General features: G+C 38.7%; 1 protein-coding gene across 1 annotated transcript in view; it reads right to left on the bottom strand.

Moving 5' to 3' along the window:
• lrp5 (low density lipoprotein receptor-related protein 5) overlaps positions 1-27,204 on the bottom strand; it is a 72,707-nt gene that overhangs the window by 33,093 nt on the left and 12,410 nt on the right. Inside the window, 10 exon segments of the mRNA XM_059335047.1 lie at positions 5,176-5,347; positions 6,075-6,163; positions 6,501-6,719; positions 6,851-6,939; positions 12,460-12,591; positions 12,792-12,988; positions 20,104-20,232; positions 20,401-20,469; positions 23,169-23,385; positions 23,547-23,747. Coding sequence (XP_059191030.1) covers positions 5,176-5,347; positions 6,075-6,163; positions 6,501-6,719; positions 6,851-6,939; positions 12,460-12,591; positions 12,792-12,988; positions 20,104-20,232; positions 20,401-20,469; positions 23,169-23,385; positions 23,547-23,747 — 1,514 coding nt within the window.

Below are 27,204 nucleotides of genomic sequence, written 5' to 3' on the forward strand. Positions count from 1 at the left end.
GCCAATTCAAGATCATGTACGAAATTCCAAAGCAAAGTCTCTCTGGTTCGTAGATTGGAAGCCCAAGAGAAAACACACACTGGAGATAAAGTAAGGTCTCAATACCGAACTTTATTGATGGTCACAGGTAAAATTATGCAGATCTGGTCTCAGAATAACATCATTCTCCAGGGGAATTCAGTTAGAATGAGCCACGAACACTATAAAAGTTTACATTTAATTCTTCTTGGGCTAGGCCTGCCCCCATACAAAAAACGGACGTCCCGACACCGAGTTCTATTGGCCGGTTAGTAATAACATCAGCTATTTGCAATGTTTGTTATATATAATGTGTGTGTGTGTGTGTGTGTGTGTGTGTGTGTGTGTGTGTGTTGTTCTTACAGGCGCGTATCTAAGAGTTACCAAGCCTAAGCATGACAGCTGAAAACCCAAACTGTACCCTTGTAAATCTGTGAGAAAAAGATTATAAAATCACTAGCAAAGTGGAAAGTTACATTACTTCGCACAGCATTATAATTATCCAAATTTAACTCTCTTGAAAAAAGAACCTTTTAAATGTTGCATTGCTTTTTAAGCAATCAGCCATATGGTAACTTGGGAGGCAACCTGTCCAATGAGAATCAGTGTACTATAGAATATTATACATATATACACATCGTCCATGGAGAGCATTGATGAGAAAAATCAGGGCTCAGTAGTCAATGACTGTCAGCCATTGTGATGGACAATGGTTTTGATGATGCACTTGTTTTGGCTTTCTACAGGCTACACGATTTCTTTTATTAGGACCACATTTACATTAGCCCCTTAACGTCTGAATTTATATAGCTGTATATAAAAAAATGTTTTATGTGTGTTTTTGCCTTTAAGTAGATGGTAAATAATGTTGAGATTATTAATTTCACTTTTGCACAAAAAATAAATAGAAATTTTGGTATGTTGCAAATTTGCGACTACAGGCATAATGGTCAATTTGGGGTCAATTTGGTATGTTGCAAATTTACACCACAGGATCAAACTTTCCCGTCTCATACCGCTAGCTTCGCAACCGGAGTAATCCTTGTGCATAAACAGGAAATAAGTCCGTCAGTCTGCGGTCCCACTAGAAACAAGTGCTTGTCGAAGGTTCCTAGGTCCGTAGCGAATATGCACTAACCGGCATTGGGGGAATGCAGACGATATCTCGGCTGGTTGACTGAGTCAAACGGTTTGTCGCATATTTGCGACAGCAGGCGTTAAGGGGTTAGTACATTTGTTTTGGATTTTCATATGCTATTGATCTTGTTTCTGTGTGTTTGCCCTTGTCAGCAACCGTAGGACACAGATGGGACGGTCAGGTTCAAGTGAGACAAGAGTCACATTGTCAAAGTTTGACAACAGCAATGACGTTGCTTGTAATATTTTCTGAAAACTGTTGATGTGTTTTTTTTCCTTTTTTTATATATATTTATAGGTTTTTGTCATACCATGCAGTAGAGGTGGGCGATATATATAATGTCTACGATAATATCATTAACATTGTTTTGACGATGTGCAATTCTACATTATCGAGTATTTATAATATCTCAAGAAGAAAACAAACGAAAGACGCAGAAACGGTACAGGAAAGTTGCATGGAAGTAATTTTTTCAACGATATTAAAAAATGATAATGAGCCACTTATTTGCTCAGGAGAGAGAAACTGAATGTTTACATTGAAGTTTAACTTGGAGTCTCTTGAATGTGTAAGTTTAAAGATAGTAAACAAGAGCTGTTTTTCTAAACATTATGTCCATCCATAGATGTCTTGGTTAGCCAGAAGAATTTTAACAGCTTTTTTTGGTAAAGAAATTACATTTTAAAAGATATCGTCAGATTATCTTTAGCGAAAAATTTTAAAAAATAATCAAGATTTTTTTTGTTGCCCATATCGCCCACCCGTACCATACAGTTATGTAACTATATTTTTTGCACTACACTGTTATTGTTTGTGTAGTAAAAAAATATATATATTTTTAAATTTTTGTCACTTCCCCCCGTCTCATCAAAAATGGTATCAAGTTTGAAATTCTAGTATTGTGACCCTATTTTGTACGTATACTCTGAATTCTGCCTTAATTTTATATTATTTTACGCAACTGGACATGACTTGAAATCCCGAAGTGGGCAGCCATCGCCTTCATACATGTGTGTAACTACAAACACTGACCAAATTCAGACTGCACACATACACACACACATAGGAGAAAGAGACGCAGGCAGACATACAATAGAAATGTCTTCACACCCAGCAGCAATTTCTTTTCAACAGGATAAAAACAAGGCTGACACGTGAAAAAAGCCCTTTGAGGTGGGTCCTTTCACCCTGACAGAGAGCGAGAGCGACCGCCCCTTTTCAATTGGTAAGCATTCAGCCAGAAAGCTCAGGCATTCACTATTTTGTCCTAGTGTTCTCTCTTCTTCCCTCTCCTGCCATGAAAATATGTTAACGCAAGTAAACTTGTACAATACTGCAGATGCCACAACAACCACCGAATCACATCGACGACGACGACAACCAGACAAAATCAGAGACAAATGCTGAGGAGAAAGACGTAGAAAGAAAAAGTAAAGGCTTTGCATCAGGAGTAGTAACAAGCTGAAAGTAGAAAAAATAAAAACTCAGAGAAGAAGAGCGCATATAGTGGGATACATATAAAGTCTAAATGAGAGACAAGGTGTGTGATATTGACAGAGTGAAGGAGAATAGAGAACACCTGCTTTAAAGGAGCTATAGAAGTCCTGTGGAGAGGGGGAAGGGCAACCAGAACAACAACCACCCCCAACCCTGCCTCGCTGCGCTGTCCTCTGCCTCTCAGACTTGGGTGTGGAGACCTCCTGGGCTCCAAATCAGACATGTTCACGTGACTGTTACTACTTTCTCAACTGAATAACAAATTATTGTGTGAAAAGTGAGAAGTATGGAACTGGTCTACTGGTTGTTGTTTTTTTCAGTACTGGTTGTCAAGCTGATCAAGTGGTCTTTTGTTTAATGCACCTCACCTCTGAATATCAAACTTTTATCGGCCCTCAATAGTCTCAGGTTTGAGTTGAAAGACACATTACGCTTCGATATCTTTTAGAAAGATGTGTGTCCAGGTCATAGGTCAGTTATAACATCCTATCTATAATCTTATGGACATCCATGGACGGCTGCTGACAGCTTTGTCACACTGTCCATCACACTGGACGGCAGTAGAGGTGGTTGCACCAACATCTGGTTGAGAGCCGTTCTCCAATAGTATTGGAACAGTATATTCAACACAAAGATTGCCAAGTCCTAACCGATCGTCCTGAACCTGTCCTGCTAGCTGACTCAGGCTACATTCAGACTGCAGGCAAATGTGACCCTAATCCAATTTTTTGCTCATATGTGACTCAGATCTGTTTTTTTATGACAGTCTGAAAAGCACAAATCAGATTTTTTCAAATCGGATCCAAGCCACTTTCATATGTGGTCCTAAATCATATACACGCCTGTAAGAACAACACACACACATTGTGTATCACAATCTTCGAACAAGACTTAGACAGCTGTTGGCCTGTCCATGTCATAGGTAACTGGCCAATAGAACTTGGTTGCATGTAAGTCCAACTTCTGTAGAAGATGAAATGTGAATTATTACAGAAATCGGCGCTCATTCTGACTGGGATCCTACGAGAGCGATGTCAGTCTGAGACCAGCGCTGCATAACTTCACCTGTAACCTAAATAACAGCCTGCTGCATTGAGACCAGTCTTTTTTCTCTGGTTGCGTTTATTCTTGGGCTTCCAATCTACAAAACTGAGGCCTTTACAATTCCTGATAGTGTTGTCTGAATTTACAGGCCACTTGCATATGTGGTCCTAAATCAGATACATATCTGTCATATCATCCTATTGTTTTCCAATGAGACTTCAATCTCTCTGTTTTAACAAACCAGAATCAGAAATCATCTGATGTCAAAATCATGTCAGAGAAGATATGAGAAGTTTTGTTTTGAAACAACATTTTGAACTGAGCCATGTTGGTTTTGAAAAAGCTGACTCTTCAGAATGAAACAGATCAGATAAATTCCATGAACGCTCATGTCTCATTTCATCTGACTTTTACGTCATTCTAGCTCCCAGACTGCGGTCAGAAAGCCCAGGGGAGATATGTTTTCCTAAAGGGTTAACCCCCTTCACTTTTAACAACAGAAAGCAATACATGGGTGCTCAACTTGGTCTTGAGAAGCTGCATACTTTATTACCTTATAACTTTGGCTTGCACTGCACATTTACTGCTTAAGTGACAACCTTTACTCCTTTCTCAGCTCATCTCCTGCTGCACATCACCCGCTCGCTCTCTCTGGTCACATCACTCCACAGACACGCACACACATAACTTGCCCTGCCTTAAAGGAGCCACGCCATTCTGACTAAGTTCCGGGCTGTGAGCAGTTCACACTGGAGTCTGATATAGGGAACATTTTAAAAAAAACTTGAGCCAAACAAAAAAAGCAATATTCTTTGTATCCATCATTGGACAAAATGTGCACTAGATCTGTACAGACCAGACAAGAACAGAGCAGATTCCCTTAGATCTTTGATAAAATACACATCAGATTTCTTCTAGTTCCACTTTTTTCTGATTACTTTTTTTCATTTCCTTCCCTTTTTCCTGTCATCCATCATTCATCAGTCGCCAAATCATTCACAATGAAAGTTTTTTCTTCAGTCGAAAGATTCAATTAAACTAACATAATTATTTGATCTGCAACAATTTGTCTATTGTAGCTCCGAACTCATCTTCTTTGCTCATCAGATTGGAGACAATCATACAAAAGTTCAACATTCACCAATCTGACACTTAGTGACTCAGTGACTTAGCATATTCTTTGTATCCATCATTGGACAAAATGTACACCAGGTCAAACTAGATCTGTACAGACCAGACAATAACAAGTTAAGCCAGATCACATTGGTCCAGTAGAGAGCAGACCAGATAACTACACAATTCCCTTGGATCTCTGTTAAAAATACACATCCGATTTCTTCTCTTTCCACCTCATCTTTTTCTGATTCCTTTTTTCATTTCCTTCCCTTTTTCCTGTCATTCATCATTCATCAGTCGCCCAGCAGAGAAGGAGCAAATTGAACCTTCATAGATGTTGCAAAGACCGCCATTAGACATACCTCTATTTTGTCCGTTTTAGCATCTCCCCAGTATAGCTTTCCTGCTGCATAATCAATAGCCAGTCCATTGGGCCAGCCCAGAGAGCTGTTGAGCAGAACCACTCGCTCCGTTCCATCCAGGTTGGCCCGTTCAATCTTTGGATGCTCGCCCCAGTCCGTCCAGTACATGTAGCTGAAAGAGACAGAGGCAATGAGACAAGATGGAGGGACACAAGACATTTTACACATTTCCCATATAGATTAGGTAGGGTTTACCCATTTCAGATTCTTGAAAAGAAAAAAGTACTCTTTGTTTTTTTGTTTCCTCACAGAGAAACCTTCAAATGAGTGAATGATCCCTGACACTTAAGCTCTATAATACACTAAAATAAGACATATTACACAGGGAAACTGAATGTGACACTAGGCTATTGAAAATGTTCATATAACACTCATTTTCAACTACAGCTGTTAATAATTTCATACTTTCTAAAGAAGAAAGACCAGCCTTAATAGTAGCATGGTTTAATGTTTTTGATCAATGAGAGTAAATGTTGCTGATGTTTGTTTGATAAGGCCAGGCATTTTCCCTGGCCTTTCCCCCTAGTCTCTAAAATGTGTCAAATATTGGAATTCTTAATATTTCTTTTGTTGGTCTCTTATTTCCCAACATGAACATCTACATGCTACAACTAAGTTGTCCACACTAGCTTTTTTTACGGGGTTTTGGACTAAACGGTAGTCAGAAATTGTAAGAAGATCTGTTTCTATGTTTGTCATTATACTTGGTCAAAAAATGTATTGAGCCTAAAATATACTTGACTTTCTCACTTTCTCTCTGTGCTAAACAGCGTCCTCAATGGTAGCTGCTCCTTGCTGAGAGGGCTAACACCAATACATATACACATGCTAACACCTACCCATTGACGGGGTCCAGGACGATGGCTCTGGGTTCATCCAGGTTCTCAGAAATCAAAATTTTTCGAGAGGTTCCATTTAACCTGGTAACCTGGAAAACCACAATACAACATTAAAATACAACAGACTTGCAGTAAAGCAGTGTTTCTCATCATCCAACCTGTTTGTTCACATGTATGTTTTTTTCTTTATTATGAATCAGCTCATGATAGAAGTCTTCAGTGTGAGGTCTGAATGGGACTACATTCACATAATCACAGAACATAAAACTACACTATGAGCAGGTATGCTGTGAGTGGTCAGTATTGGAGATATCCATTACAAGTGACTCAATCAGTTCTTTTATAATTCCATTAATTAGGTGAGAGAACAAAGTAAACCAAATAAACAGCGTTCTTCAATAAATCAAACTCTACTGTGAAATGTACCTCAATCCGGTCTGTGCCAGTGTCGGTCCAGTACAGGTTTCTGGCCACCCAGTCCACAGCGATGCCATCTGGGTGGTTGATCTCCGTTGTAACCAGCATCATGGCATTGCTGCCATCGATGTGGGATCGGCGGATGGCCCGAACCTCATCATCCGTCCAATAAACGTAACCCTCAACTGGGTCATAGTCTATAGCTATGGCATGGCGAATGTCATCAACCTGCATGAGCAGAGGAATAGTGATGAATACTTGAGAGTGCAACCAGACATGAATAATATGTTTGTTTGTGTATGTGTGTGTGTGTGTGTGTGTGTGTGTGTGTGTGTGTGTGTGTGTGTGTGTGTGTTTACCTGTAGTACTATGTCAGTGAAGTCTGGCAAGTCCAGTGAGATTCTCCTCAGGTCAGTCCGTCGAGCCAAAAGCAGAACCTGCTCCGCTCCTAAACAGAAAAGAGGAGTTTTATTATTTGTTCACCGTCATGTTCATGTTGATTTCCAGCAATACTTATTTTTGCAGTCAAAAAGTGGTGACAGGAAGTATCGCAGCTGAGTCCTTTTACCTTTTGCAGAACTTGAAAAGGTCATTCTGTGCAGTGTTGCTGATTCAGACTTTCTCTCTTTCTAAAAACTACAGCATATACTTAACAGTATACACAAACATCTTTGTGACTTTTCTTTCATGGAAAATCTAAATTGAATTTTATGTTTACAACGTCAGCATTGACTTATTACCTATATTCGCTCCAAAACGGCAACAAGTTACAGGAACCTCTTTTACTATATCACTCAAACAAATCTCAAAATAAACACTCTCCAGGTTACTGGACAATCAGCCTTAAATGTGTCAGGGCCGAAGTTGTTGCTAACCCCTACACTTTTATCAGCTGGTTCCATCAAGACAAGAAAACTTGGCTTGGGTCCTGAGGACTCACAGCATCTAATCACCAACAAAAAGCCTAAACTGAAGACACATGGCACTGCTCAGTTTACAGCTACAGTCACAACCGTGCCAGTTGTGTGTTTGAGTGTCTGTGCCACTGTGTGTGTTGATTATTTTTCTTGACACCCCTGTCACATACCTATAATAGTTTTTTTTTTTACTTTTTTCTTAACTAATAAGCTGTATTAAATGAGCATTCATACAACCCCTGAGTTTATAACTTACAGAGCTAATATTAGCCCCACAAACTGACTGGATGGATGGATGGATGGATGGATGGATGGATGGATGGATGGATGGATGGATGGATGGATGAAGTATGTCATGCAGTTGAACTCATACTTCAGTAATAGTACAAAAGTATTATCAATTAAATTAATCAGTAGTGAGAGCAGTGGTTATACAGTAAAATGTACCCTGTGACTGAAATATTACATATGCAGTTATTCAAGGTGTAACTAGTTTTAACTGTTTTATATACACTAACCAGCCACTTCATTATGTATTTCTATTCAACTGCTCGTCAACGCAGATATCTAATCAGCCAATCACATGGCAGCAACTCAATGCATTGAGGCATGTAGACATGGTGAAGACTAGCTGCTGAAGTTCAAAGCGAGCATCAGAATGGAGAAGAAAGGTGATTTAAGGGACTTTGACCGTGGGATGGTTGTTGGTCTGAGTATTTCACAAACTGCTGATCTAACAACCATCTCTAGGGTTTACAGAGAATGGTCTGAAAAAGAGGTCAGAGGAGAATGGCCAGACTGGCTGGAGATGATAGAAAGGCAACAGTAACTCAAATAACCACTCGTTACAACCAAGGTATGCAAAAGACTGTCTCTGAACGAACAACACATCCAACCTTGAAGCAGATGGGCTACAGCAAGGACCATTCTCTGTAATCCCTAGAGATGGTTGTGTGTAAAAATCCCCAGTAGATCAGCAGTTTTCCCAGTCTGACGCTCACTTTGAACTTCAGAAGCTAGTCTTCACCATGTTTTCATGCCTACATGCATTGAGTTGCTGCCATGGGATTGGCTGATTAGATATTTGAATAACCAGCAGTTAAATAGGCGTACCTAATGAAGTGGCGAGTTAAAACTAGCTCCACCTTGAATAGTTGTATATGTAATATTTGCTGAAGAACACACCGGGTGCCACTCCTGTCAGCTAAGAACAGAAAACTAAGGCTACGTTTTGCACAGGCTCACCAAAATTAGACAATAGAAGAATGGAAAAAAGTTGCCTGGTCTGATGACATTCAGATGGTAGGGTCAGAATTTGGCGTAAACAACATGCCAATATGGACCAAAATCTCTAAAGGAATGTTTCCAGCACCTTGTTGAATCTACGCCACAAAGAATTATGGCAGTTCTAAAGGCAAAATAGGTCCAACTGGTAAGTGTACAGGACCCAAAGGGTTACCAGATGGATCTGAGGGGTCATCAGATGATTAATGGGAAAGGAAAAGTTCTGCATATCTAAGACTCCTCTGCTCAGAACCATTACAAACTTGACAAACAGCAGACTTTTTCCCTCCAAAATGGGAAAATTGAACATCTCTCCAAAGCTTGCATCATTAAAGTATAGACATCAAGGCACCATCCAGCAAATCCAAGTCTCAGTTTTGGTATCTGGATTAGAGCCAGACCCCACAGTCCAATATCAATCTATCTGTGGTGAAAAAGATTTCAAGCCTGTTTCCAAACAAAACGAAGGTCTGCTACACAAATCTGTTTTTTCTTGTTTTCTGTAATCCTTTTGTGAAATATAGAATAATTTGACCTATTTAGGCCTTAAACAATCTGAGAGGTTTAGAGGGGAAATGTATCTTTGGTGGAACAACTGAAAGAGATCTGACTTGTGGTTTAATTTTTAACAATTTAGTGTATTTCATACAGTCATGGAAAAAATATTAGGCCATTGTTTTCTTCAATTTCTTGTTCATTGTAATGCCTGGTACAACTAAAGGTACATTTGTTTGGGCAAATATAATATTAACAACAAAAATAGGTCATAAAAGTTTAATTTAAGAGCTGACATCCAGCCATCTTCCATGGTTTTCTTGATAATAACCTAAATCTTTATCAAGAAAAAAACATGGAAAATGGCTACAAACAAATGTACCTTTAGTTGTACCAGGCATTAAATGAACAAGAAAGCAAGGAGAAAACAAGGGGGGTCTAATAATTTTTTCCATGTTTTAAAGTGGAAGACGTGAAAGTGGGAAAAAAGCATAAAATGTAAATGTAAATACTCAGAATTGTACTTTAGTACAATACTTGAGTAATGCTTAGTTACTCCTGCCTAAAGGACAGATAACACCAACACTGACATGATATTGTAGCAATTACCAAGCAGCAACAGTGGAAAAGAGCAGCAATACGGTCTAATAATAATGTCCTGCAGACAAATAGTCATAGAAACCAATTCCAAAAACATCGATCTATCTGTTGTGAAAGAGATTTCAAGCATGAGCCAAGCTCTACTATTATCACTGTTCTCGCCTCCTCTTCGCTCCATCCAATCTGGAAACAAAGGGCTCTGCTGTCCTGAGGGATCCTCCACTGTGTTTTGGCTGTTGGTTCAGATTTAACAGGAGCCAAGTTCACCTCATGGGAGACAATTAACTGTTTTCCTTTGTCTCTCACACCTCTGACTCTGAAGATCTCACATTTAAAGGAGTTCAAAGTGTCTCTCTTTCTGTTCCCCTAGCTGCCTTGTCTTTCTTCCTCGTCTTGTATCACATTTCTGATCAATTCACCTGAATCTTAGGAAAAAGCCATAACTACACAGAAGAAATAATACAGATATTTCAAGTAGACCTTTCTATTTCTACAAAAATCTACAAAGACGATACATTATCTGGGATTCAATTGTTTACTCTACTAAAGCACATAACACACAAAATAATACTCTCCAATATCTCAAATACTGTCAGCTTGCTTGGATATTAAAAACACATAGTTCTGCAAATCATGCAAATCCTTCCTCTCTTATTCCAGCTGCATTTTCACAACCAATCAAACTCTGGCATCTCTCAGCCTTGGCACCAATCAGATTTGACAATGAAAGTTGTTCCATCGTTACCTAAATGACTGAGGCGAGGGGGGGGGGGGCTTAAATGAAGGGAAAAGAATGAAAAGGAAAGAGGGAAAGCATTTGTGATTTCTCTCTTCTTTTCGCTTCACTTCTTTCTGAGTCACTTAAAGACCCCTGACAAACAGTTTCACACGCACACACACACACACACACACACGCTCTCTCTCTCTCTCTCTCTGTCTGTCTCTGCTGCCAGCGTAATAACAAACGCCTTCAATTTAACCAGCCAAGCAAAACAAATTAGAAGCACGGACAAAAAGACACACACACACACACACACACACTGCAGGCTGACACAATAGAGCATTGTTGTTTTTATTGTCAACAGTGGCTAAGTGATTGGTTGGCATGCTTCATTCAAATTTAATACATTCACATAACACAGCCTAACAGACACAGACGCACTCTAACACAGTGTTGTGTTTTTGCAGAATAAGGCTCTATTGTTTTAGCATCGTGGGAATCAACATGGCGGCTGGTCAGTTAGTGTCCCACTCTGCTAGCAAAGAGGTCAATTTTACTTGTTTTCAAACTGATACACTGTGCTGCATCCCTACATCCCAAACCCAACGCAATGGTAAAGGAGGTTAGCAATAGAGGTGTGAATCAGCAGAGGCCCCATGATACAATTTTATCCCGATACTTGAGTCACGATATGATATAATTGCGATTTAACTGCATTTTGGTCCACAAAACTTAATTCAATCAAGAATTGAAAATAAGAAAAAATTATCAGTCTATTCATCTCACTTCAGGCTTTTTATTTCTCCACAATGAGAGTCAAACCCACAAACTGACCAACAAAGTATTCAGTCAAACTGAACTGAACTGATATCAAACATGTATGGACGAAAACAACTGCAGCATTTTATCAAACTTTCCTCAACTTAACTTCACTGCTCTGAATTTTTTTGAATAAAGCATAAAAAAAGCCTAACTTTGCAGCATTAATTCAACAATTTCCCAACACGATATCAAGAAGCACATAAACCATGACGGCCATGAATTGATATAATATTACCGCGCAAAATATCGCAATACTATGCTGCATCGATTTTTTCCCCCACCTCTAATTAGCAACAGCAAATACTATAGTATTCACAACTAAAGTATAAATTCTGACTATGCTTATCTATTGGAATCGCTTCAATTCAACTGTCAGATCAGTCGTTATTATGTGTAGCGTTAAAAACAATTAAAAAAATAAGACACACACATTCATACTGGTGGCCAAGGCTATCCTACATGGTGTCACCTGCCACCATCCGGAATTCATTCACACGTAGAAATTTAGGGTTTCAGTGTCTTGCCCAATGATACTTCGACATGCAGACTGCCGTGGTCAGGGATCAAACCACCGACCTTCCATTCAGTGCAACACTCTACCATCGGAGCCAAAGCCGCCGGTTATCACATAATTTCTTCTTTAGTGGCTGTTTAGTTTGTACCATAGACTGCATATAAGTAGTGGACATAGTCACCTTGACATCATCCATTGGCTTGTGGACTGCCCGTTTGAAGCATCAATTCTGGTTCGTTCGTTTAAACCGAAAGAGACATATTTGTCTGGGGAGGAGCGAGGGGTGGATCTGCCTGAGAACCAAGGATATTGCACTGCACGCTACAAATCATACCCTGCTTTATTATCTATTCTCCTCTGAATGTGACCATTATTTACAGAATTAACATCATATTGTGTTAGAGAAGACTTGAAACTAGCGCTTGAGACCAAAATCTTGCAAAGAGCATTTTTACTGAGGTAATAAACCAAGTGAGAAGTAGGCTCATTTTGTATTGAGATAGATAGGACCAGACTTCTTTTTTGACCCCTGTTGGACTTTTGAAAGCTTGTAGGCTTAAGGCACTTCCGCATTTACTTCACTACTTCACATACTGGGGTAAATGGCATCCATACCTGGTTTGCATGTCTTTCCATCTGGTTTCAGCTGGACTCCAGTGGGGCAGGCACAGCTGTAGAAGGGTTGGACTGGGGACAGTAGGCAAAGATGGCTACAGCCTCCATTATTGCCACTACAAGGAGTCTTGACTGTAGTGACAGCAACCGAGAAAAGAAAGAGAGAGAGAGAAGAATACACAAGTGAAGGACAAAATATGGTTAGATTCTCAAAACAGCTTGTAAAGTATATAAATATTTACCTTTAAATCAATGGCAGTACTCACAGATTACTTCAACATACTGTACTGTACTCCTGTACATACATGGAAATAAGTAAATAGGTGACTTACTGTCAGGCTGCCGATAGGACTCCAGGACCTGGATGTCCATAGGAGAGTAAATCCCACTCAGGATTTCTCTGGTTTTGTCACCACTATGTTTGTTACAGGCGTGGATGGAGCGGGTCTGCCAGTCGGTCCAGTATAAGGTCTCCTTGGACAGTGTTAGTGCAAAAGGATGGGTCAGGGTTCCTTCCACCACGGTTTCACTGCAGGACAAAAAAATAAAAGAATCACAATGAGGTTTGAGTTTGTTTTGGAGAGTCTGGTTGTAAAATGTCTGCCATGGAAGAGAACTTGCAAAAATATTTCTAAAATCTAAGAAATTAAAAACTGTGTACTTTATAGGATAATTTGAAATACTACTAGGCTGTGTTACATGTTAACCTGTCATTACTGAACTACTTTTTAATATAATCAATTAAATGTGTTAAATGATCAAATACAACTTGTTCCACTGATTATTCGGACTGAATCAAAGCTATGTGGCATTCTTTTTTTCTTTTTTCTTTACATAACAGCGCTTGGATTATTTATTTTATCATTTATATTGCGGGTCAAATTGACCAATTTCAAAGTTTAAAACTATTTTTAAAAATTAGTTAAAAGTATTTTTCCATAAAAAGAAAAAATAAATTAATTAAAATATAAATAAATAAATGTCATGTAAAACCACTGTATTTTACATGTAGGTCTTTCCAATATACATAAAAAAATGTACATGTATTTTTCTGAAAAAACTGTGAATTATCCTCATTGAACCATGATCTGTAAGGGGTAAAGCACACCATTGCACTAAATATTGATTGAAATGGTTAGTAACAGAGTTATTAATGAAATATAAACAATGTTTATAGGGATTTTTTAGTTTCTCACACTTATAATACCGTAATTAAACATGTCCCGGGTCAAATTGACCCATGAACATTATTGCCGTTCCTGAGAAACAAACAACAGGAGGGCTAATGGATCTTAAATTATTTCACCATATTTCTCAAACATACAAAAGAACGTGGTTGGGAGCACAAGACCAAAGGCAGAAGCCATCTTAAAACACAAAAAAGTCATTTTTTGCACTTGAGTCTGTTGTAAGACAAGGCAGCAATATCATGCCAAAACCAGTATCAAAATTACACAACGCAACCAAATCAGCCCAAACACAACCTCAGCTTCGCCACTCAAACCAATTGGGGCTGGGTATTGTTTCAAATGTTTTGATAATGGTGCAGATACGAGTTGTTGCAATGCCAACACCAAAATTATCCTTTTTTTAAACACCTTAATTATACCATAGACTATCAACTTGTTGTTCTACGAAACATGTTTTCACTCAACCAAAAGAGCCAAAAGTTCTCAAATGCTATCTAAACACAAGCAGCCGAACAAAAACTTTGCCTGATGAAAGACAGAACACTTGTGAAATGCGTTTGCAACATTTTGATTGAAATCAGACACTATGCAAGAGGTTAGGTGCCAGCTTTCAGTTCTTGACCCTGTTATTCTATGCTACACTCAAATTTTGGTCAGTACCAAAAAAGTACTGAGATTTGATACCCAGCCCAACAGCAAACTCACCACAGACGGGTTCATTTGGAGGCAGACGAAAAACACAAATGTGACGAAATGGATCTGGCAACTAAAATAGCATTGTGACTCCTTGTACTGGTTTTGAACTGAAACAAAAGCAGAGACTCAACATGCTGAACCCCAACAACTGACTAAACTGTAATATTCATAAAGACCACAAAACAGCGGTGTCAGACAATTTCAATCGATCAGTCAATCAATTTTTATTTCCTAAGTTCTGAATCATCATGCGGTATCGTCCCAAATCACTTTACAATTCAAAACAAGCAAACAAAGTCATTAAATATCTCCAAACCACATTGAAAACAGCAGTGTTAAAAGGGTGATGGACCAGACTAAGTCATGGGGTCGGCCATAATGAAGTGAAAAAAGCTGAAATCTGAATGTGTCTCTTTAACATGAAATGGAAGACCATTCAAGAGATAAGAGGCAAATTAAGTCAACTCGTTCTTAAGTATTGTACTGATTTTAATGGCGAGAAAGTGAAGAGGACATGGCAGTAGGCGTGTTTCCACTGAGTACTTTTTGGAAAGCGGCTGATTGTTTTGGCTACAACCACTAGTTAGTTAACCCTCGGCCTCTGTTCCCATACGGGTACTTTTGTAGCTGCTAACCAACAGAATTCGAATGTGGCAACAGACTGACACGGCAAGCAGTGTTGCCAACTTTGCGACTTTGTTGCTACATTTAGCGACTATTCAGACCCATCTAGTGACTTTATTTTAAAAAAACGACTAGCGAGAAATCTAGCGACTTTTTGTGGTATTATTTGAGACTTGTGGAGACTCGTTCCTACTCTTCTTACAAGTAGCAGATGCTGTCCAAAAGCACTAAGAAGCAGCCCAGTCCTCCTGCAGCGGCCTTTCCCAGCTGTAGTTACAGCAGTTAACCCCTCAGCGTCCAGTTTGCACCAGTCTGCAAATGAATCACGTATGCACAAAGTCGCTGCCTCAACTGTATCCAATCAGCATCGACTAGCCGTACCTACCCGAGACAGGTACTTTCCGATCCGTGAAGTAAGGAGGATCTTTGGCGGATCCTCTCTCCCAAGCCACACCCATAGCGGCTCACTAGAGGGAAAAGTACCTAATGGAAACGAGCCTAGTGTATATAGTGTAAAGAGCTTGGATGGTAGGGTGGTGCAAGACTTTGAAAGGCAGGGGGGAGAATGGGTGTTTTATGTTTACAATTTCTAGTTTTTATCCTGATTCTAGCCGAAGCATTTTGAACAAGTTGAAGACTTCTAATTGAACTGCTAGACAAATGAAAAAGGCATTGCAATAATGAAGTCTTGAGGACACAAATGCATAATTTACAGTTTCAGAATATCTATTACTAGATAAAAAATGGTGTCTTGGTGATAGCCTTGATATGAAACTGGAGTGTCAGACCAGTTTTTGATGGTTGAGCTAACAGCCATCAACTCACACTCTTATACAAGTCTGACAGTTGGCTGGACTAATAAATAATAGTTCTGTTTCATCAGCTTTTAACTGGAATAAGTTCATCCATCTCCACCACATTCCACTGCAATGTGGACGACAACTTGTTTTAACACTTTCTTAAAACAACACAGTGAGATGATCGCGTGGCCCTGGTGAAGGTATGCCCTCCTCTCCATCCTGAGGGCTAAACAATTACAAATCGCACAAAGGCTAAAGAAGAGTGTGTGACCCAAGTGTTAGATCTGATCAGAAGAGAGTGGTTCATTTCTATAACACACTTTAGAATCACTTACAGGAAAATGCAGTCACACAAACGCACTTAGGCACCGGATCAAAGGAGGCCTGTATTAAGAATATCAACACACCAGAAACTGGCTTTCATCAATCATCATTTTCAGTCCTGTGTGTGTGCTGTAAAAGCAGAGGAGGCTGCCAGCAGTGGTTAAAGGGAAAAAAAAGAAAGAACAAATTTAACCAACTCCAGATTTCAAAGCTCGGCAAAGCTTGTGTATGTGTGTGTGTGTGTGTGTGTGTGTGTGTGTGTGTGTGTGTGTGTGTGTGTGTGTGTGTGTGTGTGCAAATTAATTGGAAAGCAGGCATATTATTTCATTACTCAAGCTGTCAGGTACATTCAGATCGAAGCCTTTCCTTGTGACTGAGCTGCATCTGTACATGTCTCTGCTGTGGCTCTGTGAGCATTAGCACGGCAGGATATCAGATCCTTCTAACATACCTACACACATCTTGGCTGCACAATGAGTGCTGTGGTTACATAAAAAAAATACTGTGTTGTGCGGCATCAAGCGATAGTTGGGAGAGCGAGTGGCTATAGTTTATGCAGAACTATTGTGCTGCTGTCATAGTAACAAAGACTTTGGCTGTGGATACAACCTTTTTCCAACAGCGTAAAACATTTCCACTAAACTAAACTTTGGTTTGTAGAAATTAGCTGCAGGTAACATTTGTAGAAATTTCCAAGAGCAAAGCTCAAACAGTCATTTTTTAACAACACTCTGTGTTGCAGACTGGTCAAATAATGAGCTGAAATAGAGTGTGAATCAGTGGTGGAATGTATATTTACTCAAGTACTGTACTTAAGTACAGATTTGAGGTACTTGTACTTTACTTGAGTATTTCCATTTTATGTAACTTTATACTTCTACTTCACTACATTTTGAGGCAAATATTGGACTTTTTACTCCACTACATTCAGCTGACAGCTTTAGTTACTTTTAACAGTATATTAAGTGGTTACAATGAGCCCTACCTTGAGAAAATTAAAATTCCGCTTCCCTAAATGCACCAATAATAATAATAATAATAATAATAATAATAATAATAATAATAATAATAATAATATATTTAGAGTATATTAAACAATCTGAATGGGTCCATTCTGCATAACAAGTACTTTAAGTACATTTTGATGCTGATACTTTTGTACTTTTACTTCAGTAAGTTTTGAATGCAGGACTTTTACTTGTAGTGGAGTATTTTCACAGTGTGGTATTAGTACTTTTACTTAAGTGAGGGATCTGAATTATTTTTCCACAACTGGTGTGAATGGAGGCTAAAAGTGTGAGAATCTTTATGGAAAGGACTATTTTGGGGCATTTTGTGTCTTTCTTGATGGCCAGTGACAAAGAGATGAGAGGAAAGAGGGATGGGGAATAACATGCAAAGGTCTCTGACTGCTTGTGGTTGTATCAAAAGAACAGTGTGTCAAACACTGTGATCAGATTTAGACAGATACAATTTTAATCCGCTAAGAAGAATGTTTTCCAAGGCTGCCTTACTCACCTTACAGACATGTACCCTTTTTTTGGTTTAACCTTCTTCTTATGTTAGCTTTCTGTTACTACCTCTTATGTAACGGGTCAGTTTTGACCCGTGTCTTAAATGATCCATAAAATACCCTCAAAACGATTATTTATCATCCAATTTGTTTCTTACCTCTGTGTGACCTTGTTAGGCTTCTGTATCCATGTTAAGATTAGTTTTAATATTTGTGGTGTGGCCTTTCTTTTGACAGCATACCCATTGTTTTCTTTGTTTTTTAAAGTTAAAATGAAGCTCAAGAGATTATATAAATTAAAAGGTTGTTATGTTGCCTCACTATTACTAAGGGGGATTAGAAGACATCTCAAATAAATGTTTTATTTTAATCTTAACTATAGTAACATCCATGCTGTAACGGGTCAATTTTGACCTATATATTTCCCTAAATATTATTTTATAACCTTGTATGTTGAAACAACACAGACATTATAATTTTCCCAAGGGCATTCTATAATTGAGTTAAATTGATTTTTTGTTTTATTTTGTTTCAATAGAAGTTCCTGACAAAGTCAAAAAGCCTTAATGCAATAAACAATAGTTGTGTGGTACTTTTATGCATTTAAAACCTAAAACAGGTCGGTGCCGACCCTAACACAAGACGAACCCTGGTCACTTTTACCTAAAAGTTACAATATCACAATCTTACTAGGTCAGACCTGAAACAATGAGAGAATGATAAGATGATAGATTATAGGACTAAAGGAGAGAAGGAAAGTGAGCGAGATGCTCTGGGAGTGTGTGTGGTGCTGTGTGTGTTTTGACTGGGGCCTCCATACCACAGCTCTATTTGTGTTGGACCACTCTCTCATACTCTGTTTTCTCTATTTTTCTTCCATTCTGTCTGTACAGCTATTTTTCTCTTCCCCTACCTCTCTTTCTCTGTTGGAAAGAAGTTGAACAGGGTATATTCAAAAAACAATTCTACTGATCTTTAAAGTTTCCATAGTCCTAAAAGTAAATTGAACCTTTATATATAAATGGGCTTGAATTTTAAAGAGTGTATTTTATTTGCACCTCAAATCAAACTGGCAATGTAAGGTTGTCCACAATAGCAGCTGATCATTTAAAACAACCATATCAGGGGCGTTCCCCGATGGCACAACTGGTAGAGCGCATAGAGGCTCAGTCCTTGTGTTCGAATCCGACTCTGAGCCCTTTGCTGCATATCTTTCCCTCTATCTCCCCCTTTCACTCTGAGTATCTATACTATAAATAAAGCTATAACATATCTTGAAAAAAAACATATCAAGTAGAGGTGTGAGGCGCCACAATACAATTTTATCCCGATACTTGAGTCACAGGTTCTGAGAAGGTTCGCAAGTTGAACCAACAGCACTAGAACTAGATTTGCGGCGAAACTCTGTGTTTGACTTTTCCTGCATTCTTCTGCTTTAGCAGGGAGGCTGTAGGGTGGATTCCAGGTTTTGTGCAGTGTACCTGTATTAGAGCACGAGGCACTGCACACAAACCTGAAAATCATGCCCAATGTTGCCCGAAGACAATTCTCAATGCTATCTTTGTTTCTGATTTTTTTTTTTTTATTTCCCATGGGCTCTCCCATAACTATGTACACAATACAGTCATGGAAAAAAATATTATATATTATATATGTTTTCTTCAATGTGTTGTTGATTTTAATGCCTGGTACAACTAAAGGTATATTTGATGGACAAATATAATGATAACAACAAAAATAGCTCATAAGAGTTTAATTTAAGAGCTGATATCTAGCCATTTTCCATGGTTTTCTTGATAATGATTTTGGTTACTATCAATAAAACCATGGAAAATGGCTAGATATCAGCTCTAAAATCATTAATCACCCTAACCCTCACACTAACCCTAACCCTATCATTATATTTGTCCAAACAAATGTACCTTTAGTTGTACCAGGCATTAAAATGAACAAGAAATTGAAGAAAACAATGTTGGTCTAATATTTTTTTCCATGGCTGTAAGTGTTGTAGACAGTGGCCCACACTCCCTGTGAAGCCCAAAGTCTCAGAAGAGGTGATACAGGGGACCCACATGTCTGTCCCCAGGACAACAAAGAAGAAGGCAGTCCCCAAATTACAAAGGCAGCTGGGATTCAATGTGGGGAAAAGACAGAGGGGTACATACGTATAGCAATATACATATGCATATAACACACACACACACACACACACACACACACACACACACACAAACTTACTCTTACATGCTCAGCTTTTTTGGAAGACATCATTTGTTTGGAAAAACATGATGATGATAAAGTCAGGGTTTGGCATTGAGCTGAGATGTTTAACTAACTTCTCGTCAAAACGTCTAAAATGAAAAATGTAAGACATTGTTCAGTGTGTTCACAGCTGCCACATTGTCAAAATGTATTAATTGATATTAACTATCAAAGCGGTGGCAGAACAGAAAGATGTGTGATGACATGTCAGACAAGTTAGCACAAAGGGCTCTACCGTGCTGATCCATCCAGGTTAGCTCTGTGAATGAAGCTCAGTTTGGCGTCTGCCCAGTACAGCTTCTGTTCCACCAGGTCTATGGTCAGACCATTGGGCCAGTATATGTCCACAACCACGATAACTTTCCTGTTAGAGACAGAGGCACACAAAAGGATTGTAAAACTGGAGCTGTCATTTTATTGTGTTCTTGTAGAGTATATTCTGATTCTGTGCATATGGTTGCACTGGGTTTACTATAAATATTACTGTCAATACAAAAGTTTGGTTTCCTTAGGGGTCATAAAGTTACTGTACCTGTTGCTGCCATCCATACCAGCACGCTCTATCCTGGGTTCCTCTCCCCAGTCTGTCCAGTACATGTAGCTGTAGGGAAAACAGAAGAAAAACAAGTCAATGTAACAGACATTCAGAAATAATTTGTTTCTCTGTAAGTTTTCATATGTCCCCCGCTCTTGTACGCACCATAGCCATTTCGACGCTATTGAATGCACCATACCCGTGTGTGAATTGCCGTGCTGTGAATGTTAATTTTCTCTCGATTACAGTGGCGGATAGATTATAATTCCCTTTGCTCTTTCCCAACATTGACCTGTACCTCCCTGGTTTATTGCTCCAAGTCATGGCTGACATCTATTTCACTGGCCTCGGCTCCGTGTTTAGCTCCATGTTCGGTCTTAATCTATACTTCTTGGGCAACTTACAAACAGAAGTGGAGCAGGAAAAGGTCGCCTTTGATTGGCTGTTGTCACGCACATTTCTGACATGTTTGATCGAGTAAATATGCTCACAGCTGATCAACGTAATTTGCCTGAAATGTATTGCAATCACTAATCGCGATCATATAATCGCCCAGGCCTAAAAAAAACTCACCAACTTATTGTACCTCTTAGCCATCTGACGCCTTTCTAATATAAATTAGAATATATATATATATATTATAAGATATATAATATTAAAATGCTAATGCTGACACTGTTGTGTCATTGTTGTTTTATTTTATCTCCCCATCTCAAATGTTTTTGTGTTACTCTCCAATGTTTCTCTCTCCATGTCTGCATCTCTTGTACAGTCATGGAAAAATTTATTAGACCCCCATTGTTTTCTTCAATTTCTTGTTCATTTTAATGCCTGCTACAACTAAAGGTACATTTGTTTGGACACATATAATGATAACAACAAAAATACAAATTAAACTATCATGAGCTATATCTGTTATCGTTATATTTTTCCAAACAAATGTTCCTTTAGTTGTACCAGGCATTAAATGAACAAGAGATTGAAGAAAACAAGGGTGGTCTAACATTTTTTTCCATGACTGTATATTATGTCAGTCCATTTTCTTGTCATTCATCTATTCTATTTTGCTATCTGTACATTTCCAGGACTTGTTAGGAGGGATGTTTATCATTTAAATCTGCATAAATCTATAATCACTATAATACTGCTTCTAAATAAATGAGGTCTTATGCACTTAATAGGAAAACAGAAATGGATATACCAGTTATCTATTATATGTTTTGTTCTATGCCATAAATCATATTTACAATAAAATTACCAACACTCTGGCTCTGCTCTAGTTCACAGTCAAATAAAATGAAGCCCAGTAAATCAGCCTGTCACGCAACCAATAGTTATTGGTTTGAATGCTACTTATTAAATGCTGTGGCAGAGTGTGTACGTGAGAGACAGAGACACACACAGAGGTATCTACAATTTCAGAATGAATGAATACGAATTGCATTCCTTTGGACACGGCAATTACAGAGCAGGAAACCAGAAAGAGAAGAGGGAAAAGATTTGTGTTATTCATTCCTGCACATGTATATATATCTGCAATGTTTACAATGCAAGAGTAAACTACGCTCCCTTGAGCTGCATTTGAGTTAGAACTGATCTGATCCACCTCCTTTGAATGCTATGGAAGCTAACTTAAAGTCCTCCATAAGACATGTTTTAAAGTATGTAAAACTCTGCTATGATTAATATCTTTAACATGGTTTTCCCACATAAAGAATCAAAAGAAATATCCATCTACTCTTTCTTTGTTCTGGATCTGGCCTCCACCCAACCCACCACTGTCGCTTGCGCTGGTTGACTGGTGAGAAAGCAGAGCAAGCCGGTCATGGCTCGCGATCTGCAGACTGCAGAGGTAGTTTTGGCATCTGGTCTATTTTCTCCATTAGAGGAACATTGGAGAGATTCAGCTAGACATGTTAGAGCCTCTGGACTCAGATGAACAGTCTGTTGTGCACCAAGATTGCCACTAGCAGACATATAAGAATGCTAAGTATAGTTAGCACCTTTCTGTTGTTTGATAGCTTGTTAGCTTGACAGTGTACTGGAGGTTTGAGGTTGCTTATGATTGGATTTCAAATTGATTTTAGGGAACAAAAAACAGAATAAAAACCCACTTTGAGTGAAAGGGCACTTTAAATATAACTTATAAAGTCATATACAGGTCCATCTCAATAAATAAGAATATCATAGAAAAGTTTATTCATGTCAGTAATTAAATTCAAAAAGTGGAAATAACACATTATATAGATCCATTACACACAAAATGAAACATGTCTTAATTTGTTTAATCTCTTCTAATTATAATGATTATGGCTTACATTTAATGAAGACCTAAAATTTAGTATCTCAAAAAATTTGATGTTTAATATATAAATCTTGGCCTCTAAAAAATTATGTCCATCTATATGCACTCAATACTTGGTTGGGGCTATTTGACTTGAACTACTGGAAATTAACTTATCCATCATATTCTAATTTATTGAGATGCACCTGAAAATATAACTACATTTCAACCGATAAGTTTTTGTGCAAGATCTTTTTTTTCTTTTTCTGTGACTTCAAATTCAGTAGTGACAATTTAACATCAGGTTTTTGTTATTCAAGTTGTATTCTACAAGTTCTTCCATCACGTTTACAAGCTCTCGCATTTTGCAACACATTTGAACACAACTTTACAACATATAAGTGACTAATTTTTCTCATTAACATTGGCAGCAGGCTTTTAAAAAACTGTAGAGTATAATAAAGATGTTGCGATTTATTACCGTTGAGCAGGGTTGAGAGCAATAGCCCTGGGCTGGTCCAAGTCCATCCAAAAAAGGACCTTCCTGGAGGTGCCGTCCAAGTTGGCCACTTCAATCCGATTGGTCTCTGAGTCCGTCCAGTAGAGTTTTCTACCCAACCAGTCACAGGCCAACCCGTCAGGACTATCGAGCCCTGACACTACCACAGTCTGGCCAGTTCCCAGCGCCTCTTTAAGGGCTGCAACCAGAAAACACACACAGTGTGAAACAGTGAAAGAAGAAAGGATGCATTCTTTATTAAGCCACTTCACAAATGTAGCTTACAAAGCCACCATTACTGCTGGGGAAACCATCACTAAGCAGGAGAATCAACACACAGGAAACAGTATGCTGTCTTACAGTTGGATGACTGATTCCAGTGTGTCTGTTTGATGGCCTCCTCGCTGACATCCGTCCAAAATATCAGGCCCTCAGAATACAGGAAGTCCACGGCTGCTGCATCTTCTAGGTCGCTAACGACGATGGCCGACTCACCCCGCACGCCCTCTGCATCTACCAATCGTACGTCACGCCGGTTGGCGAACAGAAGGAGAGGTGAGCCTGGAGAGGAGAATAACAGTCTTGTTATCATCTTTTTGACTTATCACACTTTTTAATGCTGTTATTGGTTGACGGTATAAAAAGTGACACCCATCTGCAGCCCCCTGACTCATACCCAACCCATCAATATGGCAACAGCTTGATTATAGCTTGTAAATGAGTGCTCCAGTTGTAGCGTTGGCTATTTGGTTTAGGGTTGCAAGAATGTGTATGTTGAATAAATTACACCAAATGCATTTTACATCGACCTGCAAGCAACTAAATCATATGCTGATTGAACCTGATTTAATTGCAATACCCCTAATTAAAAGGTCATAAATTGGCACAGACTCATAGATAAAAGACTTTTCTTCCCTATTCATCCCTTGTAGTATTTGTATATCAATCAAATCAAATCAAAATCAAAAATACTTTATTTATATGGTTTATATATGGTCCGTTCATGGAAAACTATGGAATTTCTAAGTGGCTGGTGGTTAAAGAAATGGCAATTCTTGCCTTGCTTGAAAAAAATATATAATAAAAAGAAAAGTATGCTCTGCAAGTTTTGGAAACTCTTGCGTCAGTTTTCAAGAAAAATTTGATGATCTTTCCATATACGGGGTATCTTCTGATGCCTATATTGTACGTGTTAGCAAACTGTATCACTTGTCTTATGTTTATTTATGTTTTTAGGAAAGATTTATTTGGAATGTTATTATTATTATTCTTATATTTTTATCATTATAATTTTTGTCTGAGTTTGGGTGTTCATGAGACAGCTAAAAAGTCCGTCACAACTGTTTCTTACTACATCACTGAGGCTTTATTTCACTACGATCATGGCAGACCATTTATTCAACCAAATATCTATTGAGGTAACACAGCATCTCCATTTCCACTAATGCATCAACTTCAAGCAAAATTGAAGCAAATTCTCCTAATGCTTCTTGTATAAGTGTCAGTGATGTTGCACTTGTTGACCACCTTCAGATTACAGATACCACAACAGCCACAGCAAAGTTTACTGACATGAATTTATATTTCTATAATGAGTATGCACTTCTGAGTACAACTAGCTATGGAAGTAAAGTCTGACAAAGTAACCCTGATGATGTCATCAGCTTGGTCTGGGGAGACTACAAATTTGCAACCCAGATTGTCTAAAACTCTAAAAAAAAAAGAGCACATTGAAAACACAAACTATATTTTTGACCATTTTCTTATAAATCTGTCTCTTGTGAATCCCCCACTTTTGTGTAAATGCAATTCTAAAACATTATTACGGTACTCCTTTAATAATAATATGGCAAAATATTCAAATGATAAGAACAATCAGAATCACTCATCAATCATCTTTAATCAACTTCACAACCATACTATGTCAGAATTATCACATCAGGCAACAATTAAAAAAAAAGAAAAAAAGATAGAGACCAAAGATACCCCTTTGTATGCACAAAAAGGTTTAATTTGATATTTCTGTCGTTTAATGCTTCAGATACTTTCAGGAAGAGTATATGGGAAATGGCTACTATACGATATGCCAGTAAGAGGAAATGCGGACATTTCGGCTGGTTCTCACTTCTTAAAAGGTCTGTTTAAGGTTACAAGTAATTTCAACAGAAATGTTGATGGTGTGCCTGGTTTCTACAATACAGTGACATCCTTATTTCCATATTAAGATATTGGTCCCTTTCATAGTGCAGTCCCGCAAATGACCCGCTATATTGCCGGAAAGATCTGTGTATTTTCCCTTAGGGCATTCATAGTGATCCCACGAAGGCGTGATATTTGGGCCCATTCATAGTGCAGTCCGGCGTCTCAGAACGAGATAGGAGGAGACGATAGTGACGTGAAACAGAGCAGCAGCATTGCTGCACAGTAGCACAGTGCTAATAAGCTACACAGTTAGCTCTGTAGCAGTATAGTGTGTATGTGCTGCAGCAGTATGTGTTCAGTTAGCCACCTCCGTTCATTTACAACAAGGACCGGACATTCTGTGTACAGTTATTGATGCCGGTTTGTTTACAATAAGCGGTGGACACGGTGCACAGTTAGCGACGGTGGCCACAGTTGTTGTGCAGCTGCTGAACAGTGATTCGATGACTGTCGGAATAAGTGGGAGGTGTGTGTTAATCGAATAATTATTCTGCCTTGCCGGAATGGCCGACTAATAGTGGTCCTGCTTCCAACAGTCCCATCAATTTTCCACCTCTGTGACTACCTGAAGGCATAAAATCACTTGATCCCGGCATCCCGCTTCAGGCACTTTCATAGTGCAGGTATGAAACGGCACTATGAAAGGGGCTATAGTTACTTTGTGGGACCTTTGAGAAACAGCCTTGGGTTACTCGTTGCTTCAAATGTAACTTATCATTGATACTTGTAGTGTGTCAAAATTTCTTGTGGCAGAAGATCAAGAATAAGAAATAGGTATGGCAAAGTCTGCACACTGAATTAGGTTTAGGTTAGGGTTAGGGTAACGGTTGGTCGAAGGCATTTAGTTATGATGGTTAAGGGTTAGGGAAGGAATGCATTATTTGAATGAGGGTCCTCACAAAGATAGATGTGCATTGATATGTGTGTGAGTGTGTGTTCATGTGTGTGCAGCTCAGTAACTCAGGGATGTTGACCTCCCACTGTTGGAGGCAGTAGCTATCACAGCAGCTGCCACTGTGCCTCTGGGGAAGCTTGTGGTTTTGGCCTGGCAGGGTGGCAGAGCTGCTACGCTGTGGTTTGGCACGACACGCCTACTGTAATCCCACAGCATTAAGACACACTGCCTCTGTCAGTATGCACGCTGTCGCAAGAAACAACTCCCAGTCCTTACAAGACAACATGACACTACATAACATTAAAACTAATTTAACAAATTAATCATTCAATGAAAAATAAAAAGGTTTTCTTTGACTGACATCAAAGTGAGACTGAACTTTGAACTACTTTGTATAAAGTCTAGTTCCAAAATCCAAACCAAGGTCTGTGTTTTCATGTCACTGCATAGATTTAATCTCCTTAAGTTTGGTTTCACATTGCAGTTATACGAACACATCAAAAGACAATTACTGCTATCATAACCAACATCAGCTGTGTCCCTTAACTGATTTGTTTCAAAGCTTTCACACTTAAAATGTACTGGACCAGGGTTTGGTTTGATCCAGGCCAAGACCACCTTGTTGTATTTCAAGGTTTGGTTGTTTTATTCGGGACAGTGGTCCAGGGGATGTTTCACATTTTTATTTTTTATTTCTATTAAACTAAAGAAATACCAAAGTCTGGAACAAACAAGTTGGGTGAGAAAGGGACAAACGTTTCCAGTTTCATCCTTCGTGACAAGTTCAAGAGCTTTGTTATCTGTTCTCTGTGTATTTCATTGTTTTATTGTTAGTTTCTACAATATGTTGGTGGTTAGATGATAGAGACCAAATAGATGAGACTCAAACATGCACTGAGAAGAAGTCTGTAAAAGGACTAT

Source organism: Centropristis striata, chromosome 6, assembly GCF_030273125.1.
Source record: "Centropristis striata isolate RG_2023a ecotype Rhode Island chromosome 6, C.striata_1.0, whole genome shotgun sequence".
Lineage (NCBI taxonomy): Eukaryota > Metazoa > Chordata > Actinopteri > Perciformes > Serranidae > Centropristis > Centropristis striata.